This window comes from Hyalella azteca, unplaced genomic scaffold (genome assembly GCF_000764305.2).
Source record: "Hyalella azteca isolate HAZT.00-mixed unplaced genomic scaffold, Hazt_2.0.2 contig4675, whole genome shotgun sequence".
Taxonomy (NCBI): domain Eukaryota; kingdom Metazoa; phylum Arthropoda; class Malacostraca; order Amphipoda; family Hyalellidae; genus Hyalella; species Hyalella azteca.
In genome coordinates, this window is record NW_025934886.1 from 704,226 (window position 1) to 724,997 (window position 20,772).

At 36.7% G+C, this 20,772-nt stretch overlaps 1 protein-coding gene across 1 annotated transcript; it reads left to right on the forward strand.

The window, feature by feature from the left end:
- The first annotated feature begins 255 nt into the window (after positions 1–255).
- On the forward strand, positions 256–4,435 carry LOC108673807 (flocculation protein FLO11-like). The gene is made up of 2 exons (XM_018161679.1): positions 256–397; positions 586–4,435. The coding sequence occupies exon 2, from the start codon at positions 824–826 to the stop codon at positions 4,016–4,018; it is 3,195 nt and encodes a 1,064-aa protein (XP_018017168.1). The 5' UTR covers positions 256–397; positions 586–823; the 3' UTR covers positions 4,019–4,435.
- Positions 4,436–20,772: the final 16,337 nt, after the last annotated feature.

The following is a 20,772-nucleotide window of genomic DNA, read 5'->3' on the forward strand; positions in this document are numbered from 1 at the left end:
GTTACGTTGAATAATTTTTCAATAATCAGCATATGAATTCTAAGCTTATTTAAAATAAATAAATTGATAAAGGCCATCCAAATCACACTTGTTATGTTTGTTGGAGATTTTTTCTGTCATGATGCAGAGTACAATTTCATTTTTCTCTCCATCCATTTGATGCAGTTTATCTGTCAATGGATACATTTTAAATTTTATTCATATTCATTGAGTTTTTTTCCCCATTTGAGATTTTTTTCTAATTTCTCTGTTTTACAGGTTCTTCCTTAAATTGCCACTTCAAATTTTCAAAAGGTGACAAATAATATGTCACTTCCTCCAGTAGGCTTGCATTTTTTCAGCTGAACTGATTGATTATTAAGTTCAAGACTTGTTGCAATGGCAGTTCACAATCCATGTGAGTATATTTCAAGTTAATATAATATCAGAAGTTATGAAAACTGATTAAGACTGTGTTTGACTTGAGAAAGTTATTTTTCAAATTTCACCTAGGAAATATGTTTTTTTTTTTAATTCTGTAAAACTAAAAAAGGATTGCTATTAACTTAGCTTAGCTTCATTTACTGAAATTTTATTATCTTTCAGGTTAGCAGCTGAAGTGGGGAAGATATTGGCCTCTGCTGCATCCTTCCCTTTGGACATCTTTGTTGGTTTAAGGATCCTGACCAGAAATTTATCAACAGTGCATTGCACATCTACAAGCCAACATGTGTAGCTTGAAGGATTCACTGCGTTTTTGCATTATTTGACTCGTTTATTTCTATTGAAAGTTAAGCTTAAAAGTTTCACGTTTAAATTCTTGATTAAAACAGTTCTGGTGAAGATGGACATGGAAATGGACTGCAGCTCAGAGGATGGGATAGATCTTTGTGAGGTTCGACGTTCAAGAGCTTGTAAATCTTCCGTCTCAAGTTGCCCTGGTGCTTCATTGCCCAAGAAGAAGAAAGTGGATAAAAATGAGGACTTGAATGTAGAAGAAATCTACAGGCAGCTAAAAGAAGTCAAGACCCGATGCACCTCCCTGGAGACCATCTATGAGTATCCCAAGAATTCCAAAGATCCCAGAAAGTGTTTGATGAGCGCCATGAGGACAAGGAGGTCATGTATGCTCTCTGATTACTATAATCCCAGCAAAGTGAAGATAAAAGCTCGCAAGGAGCGTGCCAAGAGGCTCAAGAGGCGCGGTGTCAAGGTGCCCACTGGAGCTGAGGTTACCACTGAGCAGCTAGAGGCCATCTTAAATAAAATCTCAGATGATGAGGAGAATATTAGCAACAACAGTGAAGTGGTTGGTAATAATGCCAGTTTCAATTTCTTTACCAACAAAGAGGTTAAACTGACTGCCATTAAGCATGTACCATTAGTTCAGGGTTCCTTTAGCATGCCTGAACTTTGTTTTGAAGATAACAGCCCTGCCCCTACTCTTCCCATGCAAGATGAAATTCATGAGGCCAGTCTAGGTATAACTGACGAATCTGAAGAAATAATTGAGAAGCCTCGTCGTAGGAAAGGCCGGCGGTCTGGATGTGGGAAGGATTTATTTCCTCCTTCTTACTGCACGTCTAAAGTTTTTTCAGAGTTAGTAGATTTGAAGGAAGAAAATATGCAGGAAATTGTGGACAAACCGATTACCAATAACTTAGCTATGGTCGAGGAGCGGTCTGAAGAGTTGGATGTATTAGAAGCTTGCAGCCCGGAAAACAAAATCCCCTTTTGTGTTCAGAGTGACGGTATTGAGGTTTCTATTCATAAAAAAAGTTACTGCTCAACCCGCACTGGCACAGTTGAACTCAGTATGGATTTACCAGCTGCCAAGAAAGATTCCTGTCATGGCTTGTTGGCTTCAAGTGGCGTTGGCACCAGAAGATCAAAAAGAAGAGCATCTGGTGTGTGCAAATCTCTTTATGGTTTACTGTCAAGCTGCTCATTGGATTCAATGAATGATAATAATCACTCAGATGACTCTGGCAAATCCCCAAGCAGTTCTCTGGAGGCGAGTTCGTCAACGTGCAGCGAGGCCTCAAAAGGAGTTGAGAACCCCACACCAGTCTTGCCTAGTGCTGTCAAGCCAAAAAACCGCAAACGCAAGTTTGATAGCCACGAAACCACCGTGCTGCTCTCTGGTCAACTGCAGACACTCACTGTGTTTGATGATGTTGGTCAAGTGCCTGTTGGTGAAGTCAACAATGAGCTAGGCCAAGTATTTAAAGATAGGGATGGCAACACGGACAACATCAACCAATCAGAAGTGGTAACTGGAGGAGAATCTAGGAAGAAAATCCAGTCAAGGCGTCGGAGATCGCTTCGCCTTATGCAAACAGGACGGGTGATTTATCATGATACAGATTTATCCCCTTGTGATGTGCTCTCTACCAGTTTTCAACCCTCTGCAGAGACAACCAGTCAAGTTAGCTCTACTGGAGTCTTAAGTAATTCAGATATTCTTGAAGAAATCGGTATAAATGATTCCTGTCAAAATTTAAATCAGCAAAAATTGTCAAATATTCCGAAAATCAGCACGAAACGCGGAAAAACATCAAAATTAAACAAAAAACGCCTCTTGGATAAGTGCAAACCTGACGGTAAGCCAGCGCCTGTCGCACTTGAAGGCAGAAAGAGATCATGTCAACAGCCTTCTCCACAGCACGTTGGCCAGCCTCCTGTGAACTGTAACCTGGCCGATACAAGTGTGCTTCCTGATAATAATCCTGATCTATCCCAGCTTACTGTTCCTGTTTCATCCACACTCAATCATAATCCCGAACCGTCTAAGGTTTCTAACCAGGATTCAACAAGACATAATCATAATGTTTCTTCTAGACCAAAGAGGCGCAGAAGTGTGGCTAAATTGAGCGCCGCTTTGGGTCACTTGACTGTGGGCAGGAATGAGAGCAGTGAAGTCGTCCTTTCCAGCAGTTTATCTGGCCTTCAATTGGACCCTGAAGTTCAGTTGTCAAAAACTCGGCATCCAAAACGTTTCTTCAACAACAGCAATGACGTCGGCCTTGTTGTACCTCCAGCTGAGGTCATCCCAGCACACGTTTTTCACGAGGACTTGAATAGTGATTCTAATGACAGTCCTCGTGATAGAGCAATGGCCATGAAAAAAAGTCCTGATGTGTCGGAGCTTGATTTGGGCTCTAGCAAGGAGCCGCATTCATCTCCAAAGAAAGAAGACTGGCACATTTCACTGACTGGTACAGAATCTAATGCTTTGGGGTCAAGTGGAAAATGCGTATCAACTACAGAACAGTCGTCACCACCCACTAAATCATTGTCAAGGCACCTTGAACCATCTTCACGGCACAAAAAATATTTGCTATTGCAATCAAAGTCTTCAGTACCGATCGCTGAATCATCGGTACAACATGCAGAATCTTCTCTGCCCATCAAAGCTTCGCCATCTCTCCCTCAATCGTCACAATCACTCCGACAATCGTCACCATCTCTCGCTCAATCGTCACTATCTCTCGCTCAACCATCACAGGCTCTCCCTCAATCGTCACCACCTTTCCAACAATTATCACCATCTCTCCAACAATCGTCACCATCTCTCCAACAATCGTCACCACCTCTTCCACAATCGTCACCATCTCTCCCTCAATCGTCACAATCTATCCCTCTATCGGCACAATCTCTCCCTCAACCATCACAATCTCTCCCTCTATTGGCACAATCTCTCCCTCAATCGTCGCAATCTCTCCCTCAACCACAATCTCTCCCTCAACCATCACAATCTCTCCCTCTATCGGCACAATCTCTCCCTCAACCATCACAATCTCTCCCTCTATCGTCACAATCTCTCCCTCAATCGTCACAATCTCTCCTGCAATTGTCACCTTTTCGCTCAGGCGACAAGCCACTCAACTTGAACGCTGACTCGCCTCTGGTGAGTGCAATGTTCAGTAACTCATTGGCTGTTCATGCGGGCAAAGTTTTCCCAAATCGCAAACTGAGCAAGTCTGCAAAAACATCGCAAAAGAAGCTGCTTGCCAAATTTAAAGTTCTTCCACACTAAACTTGTCGTCTTACTTGTCATTTTTGTCGTACAATAAAATTTGAGGCAGCAATTAGCTCGTTATTTTGGTCGTATAATAAAATATGAGTCAGCAATTAACTCGTTATTTTAATCGTACGATAAAATTTGAGGATCTGAAGCGCTAGTAAATCTTTTACTACTACTACTACTACTACTTGAGGAAAAATTGTAATCGTTTCATTTTTTTAACTAATGGATGTTAAAGGCGCGATGTTCTGATAATCGATGCGTTACCAATTGTTATATTTATTTGTGTTTCATTTCTTTATTGTCGGCTGATCTTTTTGACAGCTGTGTCAATCTTTTTTACAGAGGTTGACAATCTACTTCTTGCTTTTATATTTGGATATAATAGGATAAGCCGGTTTCTAAGAATAAATAAAGGCATCGTTTGTAGTTTGTTGTTTTAATAGGTAGTCCTTTGATGTTAAGAGTTGTAATAAATTTCAGATATCCCTGATAATATAATGTTATAAGACCTTAAGTTATAATATTAATAAGTTATACTCTAATGAGTTATATACGCTAGAATTCTAGCAGTTCATTCGTTTAGAAACCAAATTTTACGCTAATATTATGCCCAACGTTGCTCCTCCGATTTAAAAATTTTTCTATACATTGTTGCGTACTATAAACGATACTTGTATAGAAAGAACTGCAGTGTAATTGATGATTTTGTTGATGGGCACGAGTTACGAAACAATAGAAATGGATACTGACGGCGAGACATTTATGGTTCTCACGTATTGAGGTGATACACTCACAACTCAATTTTACCCAGGCTTCCGACTGATCAACTACACAAGTTTCATCCACAACGAAGCCGGTATCAAAATTTGTTATTATTTTCTGCCTGAACCTTGCTCAGTTCAAACTACTGTAGGGAAGGGATCGTAATGTGAAAGAGCAGCACGCGCTGCAATATGAAGGAAAATATGAGCAGACAATTCGACTGGCCTGGATTTAAATTTACTTCACCTATATATAAATCACTTTGATCAATGGGAGCCGCATATTTTGGACTATGTCACAATCGCAAAGGTGTCATCAGAACTTTGGCTTGTACGAAAACAATTTTGCATATAATCAAAATTATTAGCTGATAAAAAAGGTTATGGAGATTCAACCGTATATTCGTTAAAATGTTCGCTGCTAGTTATTTCTCTCATGAAATGTGTTTAATTTTGTGATTTAGTTATCTGTAATAGAATTTTTATAACAGAATTCGTAAATTAAAAATGTAATATCTCCAAAATTCACATGCTAAGACGTGACCATTGGCACCTCAGTAAACAGTCGAGGACTCTAGGTTTATCGCGCGTGGATATTCAAGGTTAAACGTGCAGATTACGTTTACATCAGAAGTTATTGCAAACGTATGGGTATGACGTATGGTATTATCAAAGTATGTATATTTAAAATTGAATTATTCGCTTCTCTCTGTAAAGCACACAGCGGCACGGATTGTCTATTTACCTATTTCTTAATATTAAAATTATTGCAAAGCAGAGAGTCAGAGACTTTATCAGACTTCCTTTTTGTTTTTGAGTCCTACCAGGCTACCTATAATACTCCTATATGCTATATCATTATCATTATGTGAGGAGTCAAGTAAACTGAGTAAAGTATCATGGATACTAGATTACTAGCATTAGGGTATTGAATAGATTACTAGCATTAGGGTATTGAATACATATTATTGAATACATATTGAATACATATTAGGGTATTGAATACATATTGAACCAGATTAGTCATTTAGTGCCATTGGAGAACAAAAAATAAACAGGTTTCTATTGAACCAGATTAGTGCCATAACTGCCATTAGAGAACAAAAAATAAACAGGTTTCTAAAAAAAAACTTGTTTGCACTTTGACACATAGTGACAAAGCAGAGAATTTTTTAGACTCTCCCTCAAGTTCATTTTTGAGTCCTATAAGTTAATAAGTAGAAGTTAGAACAGTAAAGTATCATGGATACTAGCATTATCAATATCATACTTAAGAAATTGTTTAAATCTTGAGTTATTGAGGATATTAAAAATGAACTGATTCCAAAAAAGCTCTGGTTTGACACTATGCTTTGACAGTTGCCAGCTTGCCAGTTGCCACTAAAACACTAATCAATAATCTTCTCTTCATAATGGCCACTAACCAGAAATTTTTTAGAATCAGTTCATTTTTAATTTCCTTGTTTACTCAAGATTTTAACAGATTTCTTATGTAGGATAATTCTGGTATATCCCCCGATTGGAAATTTAAGGTAATGATCAGGAGTACTGCTTTTCAAAATTCTCACGGAATTACACCGAACCGCCATTGCACGGATTTTGTAAGAGATCTTGAACATTCTCGCGGAATTGCTATGTTTTCACGATTCATCATTTAAACAACTAACATCTCAATTTCGTCTAAAAAAATATTACTCATTACGTTGCCTTAATCCTTGAGCGTAGAAAATAAACACCTAAATTGTTTTAGTGTACTGAATTACTGCATACATCGCGCCTTCTTCAACTCCACAGTGCACGCTAACAGTTCCGTCTCCTACCGTCCTACGATGCGGATGTGAGCAGCTACTTTATATAATGCAGTAGCTACTCAAAAAATAATAGAACCAATGTTTTTTAAGAAACAAAGGTACACATTTTAATCATACAATAATAAATACGAAAATCTTTAACTAACTGCAAATAAGTTGAACATACATGTGATGTATTATTACAGTATTTGTTACGGCATACTGCATGCAGCATGAGTAACCATTGATGGGTTGAAAAATAAGGATTACATATTAATATAGGCAAAAAGTATCACAATGCATTTGGTTATGTTGGAAATGCAACACAATAAAATGTTGCCAACAGCAAGGGCTCATTATTGTCTCGGACAAATTTACGTCCGGACTCGCGCCCGGCGTCTCATTACCTGGGGGAGAGATCTGCAGAGTCAAACGTTTTGAAAGCCCTGAACCCTGAGAGATAATTACAGTTTCTGTGCTTCTGGAATCAATGATTTTCAGCGCATTATTAGTTCATATTAAAACTTGATTTTTCTTATTTACTCGGCATACAGTTGAACTTATTTGCAATTCATTTTCATTATTCAATTACATCGTTTTAATAAATCAAATAACTGATAAGATTTCAAAAATGTTTTCTAATGATATTGTGTTTTCTAATAGCATAAAATAGCACTTTATTAGCATAATTTCCTCATAAATATTCAATCAAAACATTAATCTAAACATTTTTTTCCAAAAAATCGGCACATATATACATGTTGTTCTCATCATTGATATGTTTCGAAAACTTTGTTTATAAATGGTACAATATTACTTAAACAGCTATGCTGTCATACTGGATCATGCCATTCCTGATGCTTGCTTAATGATATTGTGTTTTCTAATAGCATAAAATAGCACTTTATTAGCATAATTTCCTCATAAATATTCAATCAGAACATTAATCTAAACATTTTTTCCAGAAAATCGGCACATATATACATGTTCTCATCATTGATATGTTTCGTAAACTTCGTTTATAAATGGTACAATATTACTTAAACAGCTATGCTGTCATACTGGATCATGCCATTCCTGGTGCTTGCAAATTTCAATGTGCATGAATATTTTATTCTCTAACAGATTACGTAAATGTATCACTTTAAGTCAACAACCAGTGCAATTGATTTCGTACACGCTTGAAAATAATTTTTTTGTACCAATGAACGATGGCATGCTAGTGGCAGGGTGGCTCTGTGGATACGTTTCAGAGTACCATGATTCGAGCAGTGAGTTGTGGGTTCGATCCCAGTTACCTGCAACAGATCTGGTTAAATAGGCGAGGTGACCAAACAGTTAAGCACATCAAAACTGGAGCGTGCTGAGTGATTTGCATGTTCGAAACTGCAATTAGCTGAAAAAATTCTGCAAAATTAAGATTTTGGGACAAGTGTAATAGTCTAACGAAGTGACTAAACGAACGCCGAAACCAATATACTATATACTATAATATAGTTTTGTTCAAAAGATATAAATACTAATGAAATGCGTGCAAACAATATTTATTGGCAGTCGGATTTTAAAATTGTTCAGGCATCTATTGATGTTTCTTCATTTGATAATAAAGGCTTTAATAAAAGTCATGCGATAAAGACAGGCTGATAAAGCGTCCGATCAACATAATGTGAACAACATTTAAAAGCTATATAATTTCAGCATTAAAATTGTCTGAAACATCACCCACGGATCACGCAAACAAAAACTCACGTTTTAATGTTTAAATGTACGTCCATACTGAGTTTTGGATAGAGAAACTTCTTACTGTTATTGTTGATTATAGCTATTCAAATATTCTATGCATTTTTAAAGGATTTATTATGTAAAATATGCACAAATGCAATTTCCACAAATTAATATGATTACACATTACGACTTGGACAAATTACCAACGCATGTAGACATAAGGTAGATATTGCATTCAACTGGTTGAGTGATGTCGTAACTTTTAGAAACAAGTTAGAAAAATTATTTTCATTGTAAAATATGATCAAGTCAATAAGTGTTATGGTGGGCACTTCACAGGAAGCATCTCCGGCAAAGCAACGACAGTTACGAAACTCAAGAAAATAAAAAATGACAAACGAACTTATATTTTCTTTTATGTTCAGGAGAACTTAAATGTTCTACCAAAATGTAGGCAGAAAACAAAACAATATGCTAGGCGAAAAAAATGATTGAGTTTTTCTTAACCAAAGCCCCAGCTACGTTGCTTATCATTAGGCCGCTTCAACTAGGGTCACAGTAGGGTGGCCCAGTGGTTAAAGTTCTAGTACCAAGATTGGAGCAGTGAGGTGCGGGTTCGATCCCAGATACCTGTGCGCCAGCTTCTGGTCAGAATTGGCGAGGAGGCCGGGTGGTTAAGCACAGCAGAGTTGTAGCAGTGAGTTGCGTGTTCGAGACCGCAGCAAACTGTGGATATTCTACGATGTTAAGAATCGACGACAGGCCTACGGCCTAATAAACTTTGAAACTGCTATTTCTATTGTTATTAGATGCCTTCACCTTCCACTGCTGCCATTTTAAAAGAACATATTATTTTAGCAAAATTGAAGCAGTGAGTTGGGTGTTTGAAACCTGCAACAAGCTATGAATATTTTTGCGGTGCTAAGAATTGGCAGCATGTCTGACGTTCTAATGAACACTGACACCGATATACATCTTTTACGTTAATTCATATATCTTTTATGCTTTTAAATCTCGGTGTTATAAATTCGTCATTCGGTACATCATTCTAATGTTGGTTTGTCTTGTGCATATTTCTAATGCTAAAGTTATCTTTGTTTAGAGAATAGAGCTGTGACGAACTAATCTTGAATAATGGCTAATCAATCGCGTCACCTCAAAGTTCGGATGGTCTAATTGTCACGTCCACCAATGACCGGAAATTAAATTCAACTTCCCTATTGGTTTTATCAGCAAGAGCTTGGACTGAGCGGATAGTTACTCGAACAAACGTTCTAAGTTTATTAAAGATAAATGACAAATAAATATAAACAAGTAACACTAATGATTTACAGAGGTGCGGCATATGAACGAACTAACAAGTTAAATGCGGAGGAAGTTAAAGTGCAATGAGAGCAAAATACGAGGAGAGAGCTAGAGTATTGAGATCCGAGAATAACGCACGATCCTACAACAGAAAACAGAATGTAAATATCTACGCATGACAAGTCATATATACATAAAAATCACTATATTCCATCAAGTATTTCAAGCTAGATTTCACCACTATAGCACACAACTCACCCTGGCGTCTGAGTCAAAATCCTATAAGAGAGGAACCAGGACGCAAGTCGGGATCGGCATAGTATCTGACGGCTATACTGAACCTGACACCGACGTCAGAGTCGGTTCTACTTAAACTTCATAGTCTGACATACAGTAGTGGGAAATTTGCAGCAACACTTCATTACAAGAGCCAAGAACCCATCCCTGCTTGTAACAATCGTGACAGAAATGACCTGGAAAACTGCTTGCTAATATACGATGCTTCTAGACGAAGCTATGCCTAGCACCTTACGGACCAGGCAATAAGTCCAGCAGCTATCTCAATCAATCGTTAGCTATGAAAAAAATGGGTTCAAACACACAGTGTGTGTGCAGGGCTGAAATAAGACGAATCAATCACTTATTCAATGTAAATCACAACTCCGCAATCCCCATCAACACTTGCACCTTGTGATCGCACCTTGTGAATCGTCACGAAAAGTACAAGAATCGGCAACAGGACATGGGCCTATTTCTTCAGTGCCGACATTTCTATTCTCTATAACATTTTCCGAAGAACCCCTCTGAAAGGATCAGCCAGATGCGAGGAACTAATCTAAATATTGCGATGAAAGTCTACAGCCCTAAAAAAGTGATAAGCATTAACAACAAAAATTGAATTGAGCATGAATATAAATTGAAATTTTTAGCTGGTTTAACCTACTAATTTGGAGTAGTTCAGTCATTATTGCGTTAAATGGTTGTGAATAAGATCGATTGAACAATGTCCCGCACTCTGTAAATCACGAGTTTATCAATCAGAACAATAATTCTAAGTGACTAGCAGGATCATGCAATTCATGATCACTCTATAGACTAGAATTAGAAGCCACACTGTAGTTTTAGAATTAAATTTTATCCAAGTGCGGTATATTCAATCATTCGAACCTGGATTAAATACATCGAAAAATCCAGTTTTTTATATAAATTGTATTAGGTACTTGCATAAAATATCAATTTTTCCTTGATGAAAATGATAATTGACAACATTGGACAAAGTAAATTTTACTTGTCCGATGCAAGTCAGTGATCGTTAAGTGGGCTACAGAGGTAATTCCGGCGCGTAGAATTCAACTAGTTTAGCACTACCCATTCATTCAGTTTGTGACCAATATTGATAAAGGTAAATAAGCCTATGGCGCTAATGCCGGTAGCGCCGTGGCAAGGATTTTTTCCATTTTTACCACTACTTGTTTTCAACTAAAATGGTAACATGGGATATTTCAACCACTTCATTAAACGTCATTTCCTCAATTCGTGACAAATATATAATTTTGTAATTAAATAAGCAAATTCTAATGAACATTGCGCTGTGACAAGGATTTTTTTGACATTTTTACAACCTCCCGTTTTCAACTAAAATGGTAAAACAGGTGGAACCAATCCTAACCTTACCTGAATGCAGACATAAACCTGAAGTAATGTGCTAAAAACGTCCCAATTGTTCATTTAATTTCATAATTATTGATCAAGAATTGAGGGAATTTGGTGCACCTAAATGGTTTAATTCACCCATTTTGTTATTAATTTAAAACCTGAGAAGGCAAGAGTGCGAAAAAATTTTGCACCGGCACAATGAGCTGTGAAATGTGCGTATTTAATTTAATGAATATTTGATACGAATTAAAGAAATGGGGCATGCCAATGTGGTTGAATTAACTTGTTTCATCATTTTAATAAAAAACGAATGGAGGTAAATATGTGAAAAAAACTCCACTACAGCCCCGTGAGCATTGAAATATGTGGATTTAATTTCATATGTATTTGTTACGAATTTTATGCACGGGGTGTTCCGGAGCAGTTACGCCGGTGTGGCCCACGCTAACGCAGTAATGCTCACGCACATTTGTCAACTCGAATATGTTCTAAAATTAATGGAAACAGTGAAACACTCTAATTCGTTATCAATCACCCATAGAAGTGCTTGAAATGGGCGTAATTGGTTGTCATTTTCATAACAGTGTGCAAAGGAACGCAAAAGATTAAAAAAATAAATATAAGGCTACACATTTGCTCGCGTAGCAATACCACCTTGGAAGCGTGTACATGCAGCGTGCAATGATATTTTAAAGCAGAAGTAATACTAAGCAAAATAAATGTATACTAAGCTTTTGTGCCCCATTGATTCAATCTCGACATATCTCTGGTACGTCATGGATGAAATGATTCATTATTAAACCAAAAAAATGAATGCGGCATTTAATGACGTCCACATAAGTGAATTTCTTGCCAAAAATAGATGCCTCGAGTATTAGCCATCTTGTTGAAAAAAAAATAGATAACTAGTTGAAACATTTGCATGTAAGACTGTAGTTTGCATGTAAAGACTCCAATAAAATGATTGAAATTATAATAAATTTATCGTCAATGACACTGCCACTGAGCCACATCAGTCACCGTTAAGCAGTTACAGCACCTGACTTGCCGCTCGTCAATATAAGCCATTAAATATTGGTCCGGACTATGATTTGTAGGGTTCGATTGCCACACAATAACTAAAATGCTTTTTCTATCATGCTAGAAAATTTTGGCTTAGTTTTGTTAACAAAATAGATCGTAACTTAATACTTACGAAGGCCGCAGACAAAATGTGTTGTTGCCTGTAACAAAGTTGGTGACATTGAGAGTATGAAGATTGATTGGGAAATCTCATTCAATGTTTTAAGAGGTCGTTTGTATACAAGCAAACATTTGCGTTTCTTGTGGTTAATGGAAGAAAACTGAGATATAATACACTGCGCAGAATACTGAAAAACTAAGAAATTCATACTGAAGAAGATGGATTAGTCCTTGGTTTTTATGAAACAATGTTTGAAAATTTAAATAAACTTTGGAAGACACTGACAGCCAACACGTGTCACGGTGTCAGTGCAGTAATGAGTAATGTTCTATGTCTGACTTGAGTTGAGAGCCTCACCAAAGTTCCCGCTCGTATTTACTATAGAAAAATACATTATATCAAACATACATTATTTAGTTGCAAAGGAATGAAAACCAGTTCAACTCACCATTGGTTATGGTGCTTGAACAATTCAAAGATGTGTTATATCATAAAGGCAACCCCACAACAGTAATAGAGTACACTGCACACCACACATTAGCAAATCAGGATGTCAACTCACTCAACAGCAAGGTTGCTGACTTGCTTAGTTGTCTCATTACTCTCGTACTTGGTGTTGGTGAGCCGAAAGGCGGTATTCATACATCGCGTTCACAATTGCGTTCACGTCATATTTGCTTCTCAAGCAATACAATGGTCGAGTGGTTCGACGAACTTGAATGTTGCTCCTGGTCCAGTAGCTTCTGTTCGATCGTGCGTCTGGCTTCCGCATTTTCTGGCTTCGAACTTTGTGCGGATTTCACTTTTCTGATTGCGCTGCGGAATTCAACTTGAATTCATTATCAATTTTGTGCATCCTGCGGAATTAGTGCCAATTTTTCGCAGCCTAAGCCCCCTGCGGAATTCATTAACAGGTGTACTAGTCCATCTGATGTCGCATTTTTTCCATTTAGGGTCTGGAGCAAGAAAAATATTCACCGTAGGGTAAACGCGGTATATTCCGACACATTAAGGACGCATCGAGAAATGAAAAACTATAAAAAAAGCGTATGCGTTACGTAAGTTCTGTTGCCTTCACGTCTCTCAAAACACTTCACTACGTGTCAGCAACGATGAAACGTCACAAAATGTTGCCATATTTATTAAAAAGCCTTTAGAATGGAAACCTACCAAATCCCTATATTCCGTCACTGTGTGTGGCAATATTCGACACGTGGTGAGTTGTATTGCGTCAGCGCTTCAAATTTAACTGATACGTAATGCCGACATCAACATATTTGAATTCTGTTCGCTGTGTGAGCTGTATTGGGATACAACACGGCTTTGAATTAGAACACTAATGAATATTGAAACTACTTAATTACATTTTAATTAACAGCTATTAGGCTTTTAATTAAGCAAATTTCAATTTTTGTACAAAGCTTGGAACATAGTGGCCAGGGTTGGCAATGATTAAATCAAAATGATTAAATCACGTGATTAAATCACTTGATTTTTTTTATAAAAAAAATCATGATTTTTTTTATTTTTTCGATTTTTTTGATTTTTTCATATATTTAAAAATATTGAGTGGTAGTCTTTAATTTATATTGAGGTATTGTTATTCATGGTTTAGTATAAATGTACTATGAATGACAAATTGGTATATAAACTTGTTGCCTTTAGTGTGTATTAGGTTCCAATAAATTGAATGTTTTTGGTACAGAGGCATCAAGAGTGCAATACATTGTACATAGCTAGCAGCTTAGCTAATTCTTATAAGGCTATAAGTAGTCTAACTATTTGACTATTTGTTATATTTTGATTACAATATACAATTTGAATGTGTTAGCTAGCTTATACAGGGTGGGGCAGAACTGATTGTACAGTTTTGAGGTGAAATAAAAGAGTAATGGAGGTACATAAAGAAGAAAGTTTTTTTTTTCATGATTAGCATAACATACCAATTAAAATACTTATGTTTTGAAAACAATATCAGGAAGATGGGGTTTGTGAGCTGCATCACACTGTTGGAGTTGTTCTCGGAAGTTTCCTACAGCACGTTCACACATATGGCGAAGTATGGCCATAACCTCAGCTGCAATAATCTGTTCCCTTAGCTGTGGTAGGGTGTGAGGGCGACTTCTGAACCCCTTTCTTTTAGATGTCCCCACAGAAAGAAATCGCAAATGCTCAAATCAGGTGACCTAGCAGGCCACTGTAAATCACCTCTCAGAGACACCAGACCTATGGGAAACATGCGTTTCAAAACATTGAGTGACATTCGAGCTGTGTGAGCTGTAGCCCCATCTTGCTGGAACCACAAGTCTCTCAATGCTTCATTTTCAACAATGTTTTCCATCCTGGGCTGCAAGAAATTTTGCAACATTGCAGCATAGCGATCGGAATTAACTGTCACGGTTACTCCCTCCTCTGAGAATGACTCCAACAGTGTGTTGCAGCTAACAGCCCCATCTTCCAGATATTGTTTTCGAAACATAAGTATTCTAAATGGTATGTTATGCTAACCTCTAGGAAAATAAACTTTCTTCTTTATGTACCTATGTACCTCCATTACTCTTTTATTTTACCTCAATACTGCTCAATTGGTTCTGCTCCACCCTATATATTGAGAGGTTGAGATTGTATTGACCTTTTAGGTAATTAGAAAGATTTTCCACCCTAATACAAATATTCTAATTAAAATATTTTATTTCAATCTTTAAATATGCACATTTAAAACTAGAAACAAAACAATTACAATTATAAGAATATAAATAAAATAATTAAATGCAGTGAATAGATATAAAATATTTGAATTGTGCACATGTTTATTTCAAACAATGTTAGCTTTTCTCATAACTTAAGTCTCGTTTCAAGTCGTATGAGGTTTGTTTTGTTATCGTTCAGTTCATGTTTAGTATTGGTTTATTGGTATGAATTAAATGGGAACAGTGCAGTCAGTCATTCAGTCACTACTAGTCAGTGTGTATAGAAGGTAGAGTCTGGTAGATTTATAGGACATAAAACTAGTAGATCTATTGATAGTGCTGTGCACTGTGCTATCAGCTACAGTCACTACTAGTCGGTGTGAGAGGGTAGAGTCTGGTAGATTTATAGGACATAAAACTAGTAGATCTATTGATAGTGCTGTGCACTGTGCAATCATCTACCTATCTGTTATGTGACTCTTCAATGTTTAGGAGATCTGCATTCCTGAAGTGTTTTTGTATATTGAAGCCAGTTAAATGGTCAATATTTAGCTCATAACCTTGCTCCATACAAATTTTACAAAGCTAATGAATTGACTTATCAATAATTGTTTACCCAAAAATCCCAAAGTGGTAAACACCACCTTGGCCTGTTGGCCATTATTGAAGGCAATAAGTGCCCTTTTTAGCCATCCATTATGATCCATATACTGTTATTGTTAGTAGGCTAATTGCAACATAAAAAATAACACCTAATAAAAGACAAAAAAGCTGAAAAAATAAAAAAAATCAAATAAATCAAAAAAATCATGAAAAAATCAAAAAAATCATTGATTTTTGATTTGGCGATTTTGAAAAATCGCCAACCCTGATAGTGGCAAAGCAGATAATTTTTTAGACTCTTCCTCAAGTTCATTTTTGAGTCCTATAGGCTATAAGTAGACCAGTAAAGTATCTTGGATACCAGAATTATCATATAAAAGAAATTTGTTGAAATCTTGAGTAAATGAGGAAATTAAAAATGAACTGATTCTAAAAACTTACTGGTTTGTCACTATGGCTTGGAATGATCTGTGTGTGTCCAATTCAAGTTGTGTCGGAATTAGTTTTGATGGGTCTAAATCCATCACTCAACTTAATCATCTAATAATTTATTTACGACTTGAAATCAGCGAATACAAGTTTACTAAAAGGATTCCTAATATATTCACAGACATATTTAAAAGTCTCAAACCATAATATTCTTCCTATAGTAACAGTTATTCACTATTTGGTAGAGCAAGGTCAACTTGCATGGAACTAAAACAAAGCTTAATATAAAGGAAAAACTAGAGAAGTGACGGAATTGCCTACGATATCGGAATATACCGCGTTTACCCTATTAAAAAATTTTACTTGCATAAAAGTTGCACCCTGGTGTCAGGACTGTCAGCTATAAAACGTAATTGACGGATTATGCCTATCTCATTAAAAAAATGGCAGCCATTTCTGCACGATCGGGGCTACTCGGGACACCCCTGGGGTCATAGTGGCAAAGCAGAGAGTTTTTTAGACTCCCTCGAGTTCATTTTTAGTCCTATAAGTAGACCAGTAAAGTATCATGGATACCAGTATTATCTTACATAAGAAATTTGTTTGAGTCTTGAATAAATAAGGAAATTAGAAATGAACTGATTTTAAAAAATCTCTGGTTTGTCACTATGCCTGGGGTAATTAGGAACACCCTTAAAAATGCATTTATAGTAGAACCCCAGTTAGCAAAGGCTCCAGTTAACAAAAAAAAATTTATTAACAACAAAGAATTTTGATTACATTTACCTTGCTTGGCAAAAAAAAATTCACTTGTCAAAAAATTAGTGCATCATCGGTTGTCACTAAATTGTACATAGAATGCTATATTGAATTGTGCACCGGGCATCATAGAATAAAAAGTAATTGACCTAAACTATGATTTATTTCTTCAAAATATATGATGGTTGTCACTAAAACATTTTCTGTTTCAGGTATGTTTTTCACGATCTTTTTTGTTATAGTGAAACCACTAGACTTGATTAAAATTGTGTGAAATTACAAACCATCCTGTAAGCTTACAGATACAGAAGAAATGCTACATGGCTGCTGATATGAAGCTTGCAGTGGACAAGGTCGTTGTCAATGCTCAATGGCATGTCCATGGATACCATGGTCAGGAAGATGTGCCAGGTGCGCGGGAATTTATTTTGTCATTTTAACGACCTGCACGGTGCGCCGTACTACGTTGGTAAAAAAATGTGCCGTGCGCTGTACTTTAGAAAGCTAAAATAGTTCTACTATTTTAGTCGACAATATACGCGAGTATATTGACTACGCGAGTTGAACTGACAATAATAAAATGTAAGACATGTCCGGGTTACTTCTGACTCTTCCGGTTGTCCGCCTTGTCGGATACAGAACGTACGGTAATCGTAAACTGTGGCTGTTATACATACGAAATGTAAACAGACGGTGTTCAGTGTTGCCATATGACTTTGGAGAAAATTTCTTCTAAAATGAAGATGGCCGGGATTGTGCGAACACGTGCGTGAAGATAATCAATTTTCATTACATTGCGCCAACTGTGCACAGCAATAGCTTAAAAAAAGTGAAAATGCGCGGGAAAATTCCCCGAAAACATACATCATCCTGAGTGTGGCATGGATACAGTAATATCACATTAATAATATGGTAATTAATGAATATGGTGATATCAAATCAAAAAAGGAAAAACAAGTAAAAATCACAGAAAATGTCATTTATTTTATATCTACATCATCTACAATGAAGGAGGAGGACTTCAGAGTACTGTTAGTAATGGATGAGTATGCTCTGCATGCTTCAAACGTTTTGAAATTAACTTTCATTGCAAGTGTCCCGGATTACCCCGTTCCCAGGGATAAATCTGGATGGTTTTATTTTGCATCTGGCACCTTACAAATAGCATATGGCATTTTTTTGAAGATGCCATTCAATAGCCCTCACAAAGAAAAAGCTATAAAATGAGCCTAAACTTGTTTCTGAAATGTTTCATGGTAAGAAGTTATTAACAAAAAAGGCTCAAAACCATCCTTTTTTACCCCGTTTGACGGTATCCAGGGTGCAGAAAGTGGGTCTGTGGGTGAATATCTAAAGATATTTGGTGATGCATCAGCAGCAAAGTTTATGCCTTCTGAAGATCTTGCTGACACATTAGGATTGAAATTATTGCATTTTAGAAATTAGGATAAACGTGGTATATTCCGACACATTAAGGACATAGCAAGAAATGAATTGCCATGTTTATTTAAAAGCCTTTAGAATTGAAACCTACAAAATCCCTAAATTCCAGCAGCGCTTCAAACTATATTCATTTGTAATTCTGGCACCCTGTGCTGGAATTCTGACGCCCTGTGTGAGCTGTATTGGAATACGACACAGCTCAGAATGAGCTTAATTAAAAATTTTAATTTTTTGATTAAGCTTTTAATTAAGAGCTGTTAATCTTTTAATTAAGAAAATTTTAATTTTTGGACACAGCTCGGAACAAGCTGTGTGTCTCTAATTCCAAGCTGTGTTGGAATAGTTTTTATGTGTTTAAAACCGTCGCTTAACTTAATCATCTATTAATTTATTTACCACTTGAAATCAGCAAATACAAGTATACTTAAAGGATTCCTAAGTGTCGGAATATGCCGCGTTTACCCCTACTTCAAAGTTATTGCAAATCTGAAAGACTCCAAGCCCACACAGTAAGGTTTCCAGTACGCTGGATGCATAGTGGCACCAGACTGTAAAGCAGGATGGAATTCTAATTTTGAAGGTTCATATATTATTTTGATCCACCAAGACCACCTTTTCAACCCAAAATCGTTATTTGAGGCAAAAATGAACTTTTTAAAGACTTGAAATACATATGCTAACAGTCTAACCTGCTCAGTTTTTATAAAGTAATCACTTGGAACTTGCATGCCTGCACCTTTCGCTCAACAATTAAAATTAAACTTATAAAAAGTATTAGTTAGCTGAAGATTAGTCTCTTAAGTTGACTGCAATGAACTAAACTTCATAAAGTAATTAAAACTATGCTGCAAAGCAGAGTTTTCCATGCTGCACACTAAACACGCAATTTAGGCAAGCAGAACTACACATCACGAGAGCAAGCGTGCAACTGTAACAGCTTCATGTTCATAGTTCACTCCAGCCTCCCGGTGCATGATAATCTAGCAGGATGATCATTGGTGAAGGTAACCGAGTCTGACTAATCAACTATCATTTGTATATTTAGTGCAGTGGTTCCCAAACTTTTTCAGGCTTGGTGCTCCCTTTGGCCCCGTAGTGAATTGCTAGCGCCCCCTACAGACATATGCCTCTTTCTTGAAATTTAGTATGCTGCAATTTTAAAAGATAAAGGTTAAACACAAATGTGTATTTCACAAATAAAACCCATTTGGTGAACCAATATGTTTTTCAGCTGTTTCAGCACTACAGCAACTGTTTCAGCACTAGAAACCTAGAACGTCTCAGGCAAATTTATGGCTGGACTTGTGGCTGATCTCACAACCAATCTCCAAATTAAATTATCAAGTAATATCTCCCAAACTAATGAACGCAGCTCTATGAAACTTGGAACATGTATTCATCAGAGTCTAACAGTGATGTGTAGCCTGTAATTTTTTTTTATTTTACCTTCATTCATGAGTTATGCGTACATTGCAAAATAGGCCAAAATTTGCAGTGATCAAATAATTTCTTCCAAACTATTGAACTGTTTTGAATGAAATTTTGAATATACATTCCTAACTACCAAACGATGATTTTTTAGCTTATAAAATTTTGTTCAATTTTACCTTCGTTTGCGAGTTTTTTTTTTTTTTTCATTTCGCAGTCATTCTTGATTTCACACTTCCTTATATTTGGCCCGTATTCCCTGGTAATATGTCACTAAAATTTGCAGCGATCAAGAAATTTCTTCTAAATTACAGAACAGATTTCAAGGAAAGTTTGTATATAAATATTTACTTAACCTCTCAACGGTGATGTTTAGCTTGTGATAATTTTTTTATTTTGCTTTTGTTCGCAAGTTATACAGATATTGGAGGAACGACTGGCTTTTCTACTGGCCGGTTTAACCAAGAGCCTTATACGTATAGCCGCATAACTCACAAACAAAGGCAAAACGAAAAAATTGTAAACATCACCGTTGCTGAGGTTAAGTATTAAAATACTAAGTTTTGTTCAGAAGTTTAGAAAAAATTTCTTGATGACTGCGAATTTAAGCACGTATTGCTGTTTAAATCATGAATGAAGGTGAAATTTAAAAACTTGTGAACAAAGGCATGATCGAAAAATTTTCACGAGCTAAACTTTACCGTTTGGTAGTTAGGACTGTAAATTCAAAATTTAGTTCAAATCTGTTCAGTAGTTTGGAAGAAATAACTTGATCACTGTGAAATTTGGCCCTTATTAATAATAATAATAGCGGTTTCAGCGTTTATTAGGCCGTAGGCCTGTCGTCGATTCCTTACATTGCAGAACATCCACACCTTGTTGAGGTCTCAAACTCACAACTCACTGATTCAAATTCTACCATCCTTAACTGCCCGGCCTCCTTGCCGATTCTGACCAGAAACTGGCGCACAGAGCTGGGATCAAACCCGCA

Excerpts from the sequence above, each read along its gene's own strand:
- LOC108673807 (XM_018161679.1), top strand. The coding sequence starts at position 824 with ATGGACATGGAAATGGACTGCAGCTCAGAGGATGGGATAGATCTTTGT.